The sequence below is a fragment of the Rhincodon typus genome, chromosome 24 (genome assembly GCF_021869965.1).
Source record: "Rhincodon typus isolate 14 chromosome 24, sRhiTyp1.1, whole genome shotgun sequence".
Taxonomy (NCBI): Eukaryota; Metazoa; Chordata; class Chondrichthyes; order Orectolobiformes; family Rhincodontidae; genus Rhincodon; species Rhincodon typus.
The window spans coordinates 44,986,905-44,999,881 of NC_063355.1; the positions used below are offsets into that span (position 1 = coordinate 44,986,905).

The 12,977-nt window shown below is 40.2% G+C and overlaps 1 protein-coding gene across 1 annotated transcript; it reads right to left on the reverse strand.

Annotated features, from left to right (window-relative positions):
• Window positions 1–4,094: 4,094 nt before the first annotated feature.
• ran (RAN, member RAS oncogene family) lies at window positions 4,095–12,977 on the reverse strand. The gene is made up of 7 exons (XM_020523230.2): window positions 12,959–12,977; window positions 12,147–12,207; window positions 9,304–9,388; window positions 8,189–8,314; window positions 7,910–8,097; window positions 6,236–6,406; window positions 4,095–4,906 (listed from the first exon to the last, which is right to left on the reverse strand). The coding sequence occupies exons 2-7, from the start codon at window positions 12,180–12,182 to the stop codon at window positions 4,862–4,864; spliced, it is 651 nt and encodes a 216-aa protein (XP_020378819.1). The 5' UTR covers window positions 12,183–12,207; window positions 12,959–12,977; the 3' UTR covers window positions 4,095–4,861.

Below are 12,977 nucleotides of genomic sequence, written 5' to 3' on the forward strand. Positions count from 1 at the left end.
ACATGTCCATCCTGGGCCTCCTGCAGTGCCACAACGATGCCACCCGAAGGTTGCAGGAACAGCAACTCATTCCGCTTGGGAACCCTGCAGCCCAATGGTATCAATGTGGATTTCACAAGCTTCAAAATCTCCCCTCCCCCTACCGCATCCCAAAACCAGTCCAGCTCGTCCCTGCCTCCCTAACCTGTTCTTCCTCCCACCTATCCCCTCCTCCCACCTCAAGCCTCACCCCCATCTCCTACCTACTAACCTCATCCCGCCCCCTTGACCTGTCCATCCTCCCTGGACTGACCTATCTCCTCCCTACCTCCCCACCTACACTCACCTTTACTAGCTCCATCCCTGCCTCTTCGACCTGTGTTTCCTCTCCACCTATCTTCTCCTCTATCCATTTTCTATCCGCCTCCCCCTCTCTCCCTATTTATTTCAGAACCCCCTTCCCCTCCCCTATTTCTGATGAAGGGGCTAGGCCCGAAACGTCAGCCTTTCTGCTCGGCCTACTGTGTTCATCCAGCTCTACACCTTGTTATCTCAGGTCCGGTAAGTGCCAGTTGATAAAACCTTTGTTGTATTTAACTTCTCTATTCTACCCAACCCATAACCATTATTCATTCCTGTCTAGTACAAAATAAAACCACGAAAAGCAGGTTAACAAAGGCAATTAGGGACAGTATTAGATCAGAGGAAGAGATATAGATATTGACCAAAAAAAAAACCCAGCATACCTGAGGATTGGAAGCAACTTAGATTTCAGCAAAGGAGTGAATTGATTAGAAGGGGGAAATAGAATATGAGGGGCATAGATAGGGAAAAGACCTTTGCTATTCCCCTTAAAGGTGAATTTGAAACCAGAGGGCACTTAAAAAGGTGAGAAGATTTTAAAAAGGACATGGAGGTGCTGTCTCCCCCACCCCCTGAAAGTGATTGGTGTTGAATGAACTGCCACCTGAAGTAGCTGACATTGGTACACTTAGTGTTTAAAAAGAGACATTTAGGAAAGTATATGAATAGGAAAAGTTTGGAGGGATATTGGCCAAATGCAGGCAGGTGAAACTAGTTTAGTTTGGGAACATGGTCAGCATGGACTGCTTGGAGCAAAAGGGTCTGTTTCTGTGCTGTGTGACTTTTTGTATGCTCCCTGTGAGCCAACTTAAATGATTGGCAAAACTGTCTACAGCTATTTGAAGGGGAGGAGAGATGGGGAAAATTGAGGTTAAGTCATTAAATCCCAGGCCCTGGTAATCTACATCCCAGAGCACTTAAGGAAATGAAGTGGAAATAATGGACACATTGGAAATCATATCCAAGCTTCTAGAACAGTTCCTACAGATTGGAAGTTGCTTAACATAACCCTACTGTTTGACAGGAGGTAGACAGGAAGTGGAATTATAGACCAGTTAACCTGATATCAGCAGTGATTAAAATACTAGAGCCCACCTTTAAAAGATTCAGCGGCAGTATTTGGAAGAGTGGCAAGACAACAGCCAACATGGATTTACAAAAGGAAATGAGTGCTCGGCTGTAATTTTGTGAGGATGTGACTACTGAAGTTCAGAAAGCACAGCAAGTGGATACTTGGGACTTTGCGGCTTTTAACAATTCCATGAGATTAACATGTGGAATTAAAAGCTCTGAATCAGGGTTTAAGCACTGACATGCATAGAGAACTTGATGGCAAACAACAGGAATAAGTGGATCTTCTTTTCAAAGTAGAGGCAAGAAAGAGTGCAGTACCACAGAGATTAGCACTAAGACTTCACCTATTCACAATCTAGATTAACCATTTAGGTCAAAAACATAGTATCTCCAGAAATGTTTGCAGACAACGCAGCAGGGTGGTAGGGTCAGCTGTGAGGAGGATATAAAGAAGCTTTTGTGCAATTTGGATAAGCTGAGGGGGTGAGCAAATGCATGGCAGATTCAGCATACTATAGATACATGCCAAGTGATCCTCTTTTATAAAGAAAAAGATGGAGGCAGATTACCTAAATGTCAGTACATTGGGAAACAGGAAGGTGCAACAATACCTGGGTGCTCTGGTACAAACTAGGCATGCAGCTGTAGCAAGTGGTAAAAGCTGCAAACAGTATATTAGCTTTTGCAGCAATGAATTCAAGCACAGGAACACACCTGATGCAGTTTAGATCTTATCTAAAAAAGGTAGAATACTCTGGCTATGGAGGGAATGCAAAGCTTTACCAGACCGATATCTGGGATGATGGGACTGGGGTTCAAAATGAAGGGAAAATCTCAAACCTATTGAAATCCTAGGAGGCCCAGACAGGGTATATGCAGGAAAAAAAAAAATGTTCCCAATAACTAGCAAGTTCAGAACCTGGGGTCACAATTTAAGGATACTACATAGGCATTTTAGGAGAGATGGGAAAAATGTGAGATGCCCCATCAACAGCTTAGTTCTTAGTGCTAAAAGGGATCAAAGGATATGGAGAGAATGCAGGAACAGGGTAGTGTTGGACAATGAGCCACTAACTGAATGGCAACAGATTTGAAGAGTCAAATAGAAAATAGGAATGTAACCTACTGCAGCTCCTTTGTTAAGACAGGTACCAAAGCCACTTCTGACCCCCATCATTGTACCCACCACTATATTCCATTATTCAATCCTGTCAAACTGTACATATCCCAGCTGACTTACCAATTCCCTTCAACTGTCCTAGGACAGTACAGACCATCTTGAACACAATACCTCCATGCATTTCCCAAGGAGCTTCCTGGAGCAAAAGCTACATTGCCCATCCCTCTTTAGCTTATTAGAACCAGTGGACAGTCAACTATATTGCTGTGGGTCGAGTCACATGTAGGCCAGACCAGGTTAAGAGATCTGCCTCCCTAAAAAAAAGGGGACTTGGTTACCAGATGGGTTTTAAACAACTGACAGTTACATGGTTACCACCAAGTTCCAGACTTTACTGGATGAAAATTTCCACTCACTGCCAGGTCCCAGAAGTCAATGTGGGGCTTTGGATTACTAACATGGACACTGGAACGACACAGGTGGTGATATAGTGGTGATATAGTGGCAGTCAGGCCACGGCAGAAACTGCTGCTGCAAGGTTCAACCATTTATTCTTCTCAACTGAACCACCACTTCCCTTGCTCATTTTGTATTTAATCACAGCCCACGGACAGTCATCCATTTGGAGAGACCTCACACTGGAACTCAGCACATTTACAATCATACTGCTATAAGATGACACAGTAGCCAATCCTTACACTAGGCAGCTGCAAGCAGAAGGGCTACCAACCTTTTATAGGCAAGACAATTAACCCCTTCAGAAAGAATTAGCCAAATTTAAAAACTTACAAACCCACCATTTTTGGTGGAATCTTCTGTTCCTGAATGTGGTACAAAGTCAAATAAAATACTCAAGATAGAATAAAGAGAGCTCAGACCTCAAACAGATCTGCCACAATTTTACCAAGTGGATCAGGCTCAAGAAACCAAATCCTACCCATGCTGTTGGAGTTCACCTATCAAGGGCAGTCAAACAGCAGATGTTGGCCCTGCTACTGACACCACTTTTCTATAAATAAAAACTACATCCTGACCAATGCCCACAAATTCTTAGAAACTGCTTAGACCCTCCCTCTCAAATTCAATACATTCTTGACTCCTCTTGAATTGAGTTTCCAATCTTGCTCATGGTATATCCAGAATTCATCCCACTCTGTTACACATACCTTTCCTTCTAGTTTCTGGTCTTTGTTTCAGTGGGGAATCTAAAACAAAAACACACCACCACCTCAACCTTTCTCCCAACCCAAAACTTCTAGAGCTCAGCCAATTTAGTCCCAATCCATGTTCCCCACACCCTAAACATACCAGATACATTTTGGCATTTCAATCACTCCTAGGCCACTGTGGAACTTTGATAGATTTCCTATTCAATGCATAAAATATAAAGCATGTCAAGATTAGAAGAGTTATTGCAAGTGAAAATGATCCACAAATTGACTAATCATTACAAGCCACAACCCCATAACACTTAAACCCTCAGGGCTGTTGAAGATGTGCTTTGAACAAAGTTTGCGAGTTTGTGTAACACCAGATTACATAAAAAATCAGCACTATATTGTGAACTAGTGCCCCCAGCACTGGGAACATTTATTTTACCTCAGGTTCTATTAATATCACTCAAAAGACAGTAGAACAATCAGTTCTTCCCAAACAGGAGGGAAAAAAAAAAACTTCAAAGAGACAGTCATGTACAGTCACTGCAGTTACAATGCAAGTATTACAAGTGTACAAGCCATCAAAAAGGTTCCACAAAGAAATAGCAACTGGGGCATGATGTTTCCAAATTCCTGAACCTATGCAGCTAAATGCAATATAAATTCAATTCTATCAGCCAACCAACAGTGGGATTCAGGACTTAATTCCACAAACGGCACACTGAATACGAGCAACAAAAATTAATTTTGAAAGGAATGCTCAGTATTTTACCACAATTCATATAGTTATTTGGAATATAACTTTATTAAGATCACAACTTTATGATCCAAACAAAAAAGTTAACAAAAAAAAGAGTAGGAATGACATTAACATACAACTTGTAACGATGTATATTGTGATTCTACCTGTATCATAAATTAAATTATGCATACACGCCAATGTTGCAGTCTATCAATACAGTTTTAGTATCAAGTACACAGGTCCAAGTGTGAAGGAAATTGTCATACTGCACACCATTCACTCCCAATTACAACTCCTTTAGCCCCCTAAAGATTTAAAGATTATAAGCAGTTAAGTTCTGTTCAGCTAATTAACTGGCAAATACGCTGCATCACAGGACAGCTGCCTATAAAACTAGGCTGCTGGTGCTTGACTCCAGCCATTAAATCACAGGTCATCATCTTCATCTGGCAAAGCAGTGCCTTGAGCAACCTAGAATATTTAAAAAAAGAAAAGTACAATATTTAAAAAGATGCAATCATGTCAGATTGGTTTTATATGAGGATTGGGTGTGGAAGAGAGAACAGGAGCAGCCACAAGTGATTTAACCACAATACAACTACATTAACAGAGGTCTTCTGGTTCAAATTAGAGTACACCACAACAACAGCAATATTTAGAAGAACATCAGAACAGGAGCAAGTCATTGAGCTCGAAGCCTGATCAGGAATAATTGCAAATAGCTTTCTTTTGGCCCATATATGTAAATATCTTTGCTGAACAAAAATTTCAGATTTAAAAATTAACTGATCTAGCAGTTTCACTTGCAAAATGCAACCACCACTTCGTGGTGATTCTCTAATGCAATCATTTGTTGTTGTAAATGGCTTAGACAATTTAAAACTAATACTCCCAGCAGAATGACTGCTGTGTATAAAGTATCAGGTCAGCAATCTAAAAACGTGAACAAAACCATTTTTAAAATTCCTATTTAAGCTCCATAGCCAATAACTATCCTTACAGTAACAGCTATTTAGGCTAACTTCAAGGGAGACATTCAAAAGTAACAGTCACAACTTTATTAGCCAAGTAAATATTCCCAATCTAATTTCCACTAATTAAAAATTCCCTCATGGGCAAGACATTAGTTTTCACAGTTGTACACCAAGTCTGTTGCACCAGTAAATTCATCTCTAGAAGGATATTAAACAGACATTACATCTATAATTGGAAGAGATTGCCTCAAATTGCAGAAAGTGCTGCTGATTGCTGGTAGACTTTTACTAAACTGATGCTATTAAGACTGCAGAAAGCTCCAGTTTCAAGACAATTCACTGAAACCTCTAGATACTACAACTGGAGTCACTAAGATGACATTACAGGGGCACACTGAAGTGTTTCAGCAGTTATCTTGCAGATGCATCAAGTTATTAAAAGCATTAATTGCTTAAGTTTTAATTTTGAACCTGCAAACAGTTGAAATATTAACATGTTTGCATTTGCCATCACAAAACAAATTCAGCTATAAATAACAGGAAATAAATCTGATGCCACCAAATGCCTGATTGCCTTTACAGCACATCTATTTGGCTTAGCCAAATTGGAGATGAGCATTTTCTGAACCCATATATTCAAGCTTTTCACCCAGATCAAACTATAAACAATCAAATTTAAAGGAAAAAAAAAGTTTGAGCACTGAGCAAAGAACCATATACTAATGGCAACACATGCTTAAAACAGTGATTATTCATAAGTAGGAAGTACTTGGTTTTCAGAGTCCCCTTTGATCTCAACCCAGCATCTAATGGAGCGATACTGTACCTTCAGGTCTTCCTCATATTGTGCTGCTAATGCAGGGTCCATTTGAACCTCTGGTGGTGCCAAAGCTGGCATAGCAACAAACTCCAAATTGGGATCTCCAATCAGCTTCCTGGCAAGCCACAGAAATGGCTTCTCAAAGTTGTAGTTGCTTTTGGCAGAAATGTCATAGTACTGCAAGGAGGAAAGAGTTGTCACTTGTCTATAAAGACATGCTCACTATTGGGTTCATGCATTTTAACCCACTGAACTTTTTATTCATGTACACAGGGCTAATAATAATAAACAGGCTACATCATTTTATTGACAAACTTCAGTGATTATTAAATATTAAAGTTGGAGTAGAAAAACCAGTATTTAGAAACTAATGTGGATATAGGCAGAATACAGAAGGTACATTCAGTGCTTTGTATAAACACAGCATTACTTTCCAATGTCATTAACAATAGTTCAAAAATCAAAAACACAATCTATAAAATCACTTCCCTTTCTAACATGTTTGACATGCAGAAATACCAAAGTTTAACACCTACCCTCAAGAGTAAAAAAATAATCACTGGACTTCTACGTAATAATCCTGAAAGTCATTTCCACACAAACATGGTACAAACCAGATAGATGTGAGAACCAATGCAACTTTCCTCAAGTAATACAGTACCAAATAAATCTTCCATTGCTAGTGAAATTAATATACCAATTGCTAAGTTAGTGATTTACTGCTTCACTATCTGCCAGAAGATTTTTCCCCACAGCTTAATTTGGAAGAAACATTTAAGTCAACAAATTCAAGATTTACAAAACATATGCTTGCTAAAAGCCCCACTGTAATGCAAGTTTAAGGACATTGATCAAAAGTGATGAAGTTCAATTTCATAATGAAGGTTAATCTTCCTTATCAGTTCACAATTTAAAAACCCTGAAGACAATGACCATACCAAAATTAGAAAGCCAGATGTTGGGCATTGTCAGTTTTCAGGTCCAAATTTGGAATCCATTTGAACATGGAATACACACTCACTTCAGCTTCCGTTTAGACTCCACACACTTTTGATGTGGAACTGGCACTTCAGAAAAGGAAGCAGCAAATGAATTATTGTGCAAAGGTCCCAGCCCAACTAGAGCCAAAAGCCAATACAAATTGCTCTGCCTGAATTTTAAATAAATGGTTTCAAATGCAGCAGCCAAGTATCTGGTCAAAACCAGTACTGCTTCCTGCCCACATACGGTTTTCCTGTAATCATCTGACTTTTTATCTTGTGCTCAAAACCTCAGAAGTTTCTTAGGAGATCAACTGAATACATTTCATTCTGTACAAAGGAAACTAATCTGATTCAGAACAGCCAACTTTGGAAAAACTTGACCTTCAACTTTTAACTGAAAATTGTATCTGAATATTCTATCCTACATTTCAGTCCACAAATATGCTCCACTAATAACCCAAAGTTTCAGGCAACCCTAAACTCCACCAGATTCTTGTATGTACTGTCTTTTCATTACTTCAAACTGGAGTAGTAATTTAGAAAGGAGTGAAACAGCAATTGCCACTGAAATAATGGTATTTCAAACAAGTGTTTCAGATAACTACGTGGTGTAAATCTTGGTTCAAATTTCTTCTGGAGCCAACAATTTGCATACTCCCAATCTCTTAATTACATAAAGATATTTACAAAACCATACCTGAAGATTTTTCTTCCTGTGGAAGACAATAGATTTTGCCTTCACTTTTCTGTCTTTAATATCAACTTTGTTGCCACACAACACAATGGGGATGTTTTCACACACTCTCACCAAGTCTCTATGCCAGTTAGGCACATTCTTGTACGTCACTCGTGAGGTTACATCAAACATAATAATGGCACATTGAGCTGTGTGAAAGAAAGAAGTAGTAAAAACCCAGGACATCATTTACTGTCTTACAAAATGTTCCAAGGTGAAGTGCATAACTCAGACTCTTACCTTGAATGTAATAACCATCACGGAGACCACCAAATTTCTCCTGACCAGCAGTATCCCAAACATTAAATCTAATGGGGCCTCTGTTAGTATGGAATCTAAGTGGGTGAACTTCAACACCCAATGTTGCTGCAAGGGGTAAACAACACATTACATTGGCATTAGTATGCACACCAAATTAAGCTTATCCACCCAATTCTTTGATGAAATTAGAGGGTGGACAAGGATGTAGATTGTCAAATGGCATTCATTAAAGCAATAAACTGGTTAGCAAAATTTAAGTCACGCAACTAATTAACAAAAGGACAACATGGACTAAGTTATTTTAACGTTAACAAGTGTACTTGGATATACAGGTCATTATTTCTATATTTAATGATCACCAAACGCAAAAGGACAATGAGACTTCAGAAAGATAGATGGTAGAAAGGGCAACCAAATTTAAGGTGGAGATATGTGGAGTTATTCTTCTTGGTAGAAAGACGATCAAAACTAATGGCACAGATCTTGTGTAGCATAACAAATTAAGAAAAAGGATCAATGATTTTGTAAAGAGAAGCACCTGGGAGAAACAAAGGGAATTTTATGTAAACCTTTATAAAAATAATTGGTTAAGCCTTAGCTAAAGAATTGTGTCCAATTCAGGGCACCACACTTGAGGATGTCATGGTCTTAAGAGGATTTTAAGAATGGCTCCACCTCCCCAAGATCTCCTTCAGGTAGGAGATGGAGGTTTGATGTTAAAAATGTTCCCAACGGTAGAAGGATCTGTAAACTAGAGGTCACAAATTTGTAAACCTAAAAGTCAGCTTTCCTGCTCCTCTGATGCTGCCTGACCTGCTATTTTCCTTCAGCTCCACACTATTGATTGTCTCAAATCAAAGGTAATTTTCAAAACAAAGCATTTTTTAAAAAAAAAAGCAAAACGTAGCAATCAGGACTACGATTAGACCTGAAAAATAGAAGCAGACTCAAATATTCAAGACAGAATTATACAAATAATTTAAACAGGAAAGTTTCACATAGCCAGTGAAGGAGCAAGAGAGTGTGATTATTTCAATAGCTTTTCCCAAAAAAATTAGCAGACATACATCTTGTCATCATTTTGACATACATACCTACATACTTCTTTTCAAACTCGCCAGTCAAATGGCGCTTAACGAAAGTTGTTTTCCCAGTACCACCATCGCCAACAAGTACAAGCTAGAAAAACCAAGAAATTACCCAAAATTACAAGAATGCAAATCCAGTCTTCAAATGCAAAGCATTTTTTTAAGTTTAAAAAGGAACACACCTGAGTGTAGATGGTGTGAATTTATACTATTTGTGCTTGCACATGTGATGAAATTAGATTTAAGGGGCATAGATTTATGCTGAATAGGTGGTTTAGATGGATGAGGAATTTTTCTCCCCATCTACAGAATGATGGGAATCCCCAACTGCCTGTAAGGATGGCCATAAGAAATAGGAACAAGAATACGCCATTCAGCCCATCAAGCCTGCTCCACCATTCAATAGGATCACAGCTGATACGACACTCCTTATGTCCACTTAGTACGGTACAGAGGGTAAAGACAGAAACCCCCGTAACATTTCTGCAGTATTTAAAATGTGCACTCGAGATGCCAAGACATTCAAGGCTATGGGCCAAATGCTGGCAAATGGAATTGGAATAGTTAGAAGCTTGTTTTTGACCAACACAAACTGAATGTGCCAAAAGGGCCTTTTCTTGTGCTATAATCACTTAGTTGTGAACTTAAATAGGAGAAAGTATCTCCCTTACACGACTGCAAGCTACACTGTTCATTTCAATACATGGATCAGCTATTAACCATTCAAACATTAAAAAAAAGCAAAAAATTTGAGCCAATATCATACTTTTCTCACTCAAGTCATTACAAGCTACAATGACTACAAAAACAAGTCACTCATGTAACATTTCTAAACATTAATTGCCTTGGAAAAGTAAAGTTCCCAAAAGATTCATTATTCAGCAAAATAAAACAAGGAACTGCAGATGCTAGTGATCCAAAATAAACAGAAAAAGCCCTGGAGAAACTCAGCAGGTCTGGCAGCACCTTGACAGAAAATGGGAATTAATGGTTTTACCCACCTCTACAACACCAGGTCGTGTCACACGAAAGGCCGCTTTTAGTACAGCCAAGCCATTTTCAATTACTCAACAGTCTCTATTATCACTTATCCAGCTTTTCTTTCCTGGCTTACTAGTCACAATCCTTTTGTCCACTTTTTTTTCCCCCTCTACCTATCCTCTCATGCCATTTTGCCCCACCCCTCCCACCATCATCTAAATACTACGCTTTCCCCTCCAACAAAAACAAAAAGTGCAGAAGCTGGAGATCTGAAACAAAGAACAAATTGCTAGAGAAGTTCAGCAGGTCTGACTGTATCTGTAGGAGAAAGCAGAGTTAACACGGAGTCCAGTGACAGTGTTCTGCCAGACCTGCTGAGTTTCTGCAGCATTTCTGGTTTGTTTCATTACTGACTTTTGCTCTTTAAAAATTAGAAATGCCAGTCAGCATTTCAGCTACACCAAGACAGCTGGTCTCAAGTGAGCACTAAATATCCAGGGTCACATAGGGTTGTCAAACTGTCCTGGACTCAAGGTCTAAAGATTCAGCCTTGCCACCTAGAACTCAAAGATATAGAGGCATTGAAAATAAAGTTATTACCCTCCCCAATATTTTGAGCACTGTCAATACTACCAAGCATTTTACATCAGAACTAAAAAAATTCAAACTAGTAACAGTACCATGGGACTGCTGGAAGAGAGGAAAAAAATCTTTTTGAGAGAAAAAAGGGTTAAGTAAATTAGCCATACATTAAAATTTAGAATTTTAAACTAATCAAGAATAGGAATACTGAAATGAACCGTTAGTGGAATCATCTACCCACTTAGGAAGTGAGCATGAAAGACTAACTGCAGCTTAATGAAAACATTTTAAGCATTTCAAGAAAATGGAACAATATACACACCCGATGGATCTGGATGCACTTTAAATAAATGGATTGTTTGCAACTTAATAAAACCATGTAGTTTTTTTTGCCTCCTGATCATTATCAGGAATGTTGGCAGTACAATGGCACAAGCCAATGTAGTGCTGATTACAGTACTTCTACAAGCACCTCAGATTATGGATCAGTGTGATCTCATAAGAAAAGGGCAATGTACAAAGTATTCCACTCTCCTTTGAGGGCATGTCATATCCCATTTCAGTTTCCTCACTTATTTTCCTCTTACTTACCACCTCATTTTCTGCAATCCTCATTGTAAGTGTCACATAATATCAGCCTTCACCTTCAGCACTACATGGCTAGTAGAGGCTGCTTATTATTCTATACAAATCTTTGCAACACTTAACGTGGCTCCGTACAGCCAATTCTGGCACAAGCTTGCTGCTGAGAGTGAGTCACGATCCAATCGCATGAGCTGCACTGACATTGAAGACACATGGCAAGTAACATGGGGGCTGAAATAACTGAAGTCCATGTACAGAAGAACCAATTCTTTAATCAAAGTATTGTTACAGGCACTCCATATACACCCAACCATAAGTGCAAGGATCACCCACAAAACTTTCAGTTACATTATTCACTACAAATGGAATAAGTGTATGAGATTCTCACAATCATTACTTGCAATGCAGAAGCTAAAGACTCCAACCTCACTGACTATTTCTGATAGGCATTAAAAATGCAAAAACAAAACATGAGTGGGCCAACAAACCCAACATTGAGCATTAAGTGCACAGCTCTTAAGGGATCAAAAAGTCAAACAGTACTTAATTTCTAAGAGACAAAAAACCAAGAACCAATGCACGAAGTGGGCTGTTCATCCATTCAAAGTTGCAGACAGTTCTGTAACTTCAGGTATACCATGCAAAAGAAACTGGTTTCTGAAAAGGATGCATTTACCTTCACTCCAGTATCAGATTCTTACCTTGAACTGAACTTGAGGTTCTCCTTGATCATCCATAGTTTTTTTTTAAATAGAAAAAAACCTTTAATAGAAAAACACAATCAGAAACACAGTTCAAGGCTTTACGTATGTGCAGACATGGCGCATTATCACAAAAGGGCGGAAAGCAGTCAAAAATAACGGTCCGCTGAAAGAATTTAAAGTGGCACAAATTCACAATAAAAGGGTGGGACGCAGATAGTTTGCTGTCCCCTTGCCCAACGAGCGATTTTAAGGATTTAAAAAACAAAATTGATAGAAAATCAGCCTGGGCTCGCAGCGAGGAGCTCCAGCAGCAAAAAGGCTGAACAAAGGGGATGGGCCCGGGAGGGGAATGGGGATGGAGAGGGGCGGGGGTTCCAGGCCTTGGAAAGGCCCGAGGCGGCGGGGAGGGAGAAAAGGCGCCATGTGCTGGCGCCGCCCGGGCTTCAAACCCGGGGCCTGGCCTTCACTCCCACCCCAACCCCGCGTGTGTGTGTTTGGGGGCGGGAACCCGGGGGGCAGATCATCTCCCGGGGAGTGGGGCACAATCTCCCTCCTGATAGCGGGGGGGGGGGGGGTAAGAGGCCGTGAACCGGGAGGGGGATCCCAGGCTGAGGGAAGGCGGGAAGGCCTGAGGGCCCGGGAGAGCGGGAAATGGCGCCGCGGCCTCTCAGCAAACGACCGAGAACGGGAAGCCCAGGCCCGGGACTGAGGGGGTAAGGGAGTCTCTGTCCACCTTTCCGTACCCTCCCCAGGGTATCAGGGACACGGTAACCGCCCTCCATCCTCTCCCCCATCTCCCGCTCCCTCACCTTCCAGAAACCTCTCTCC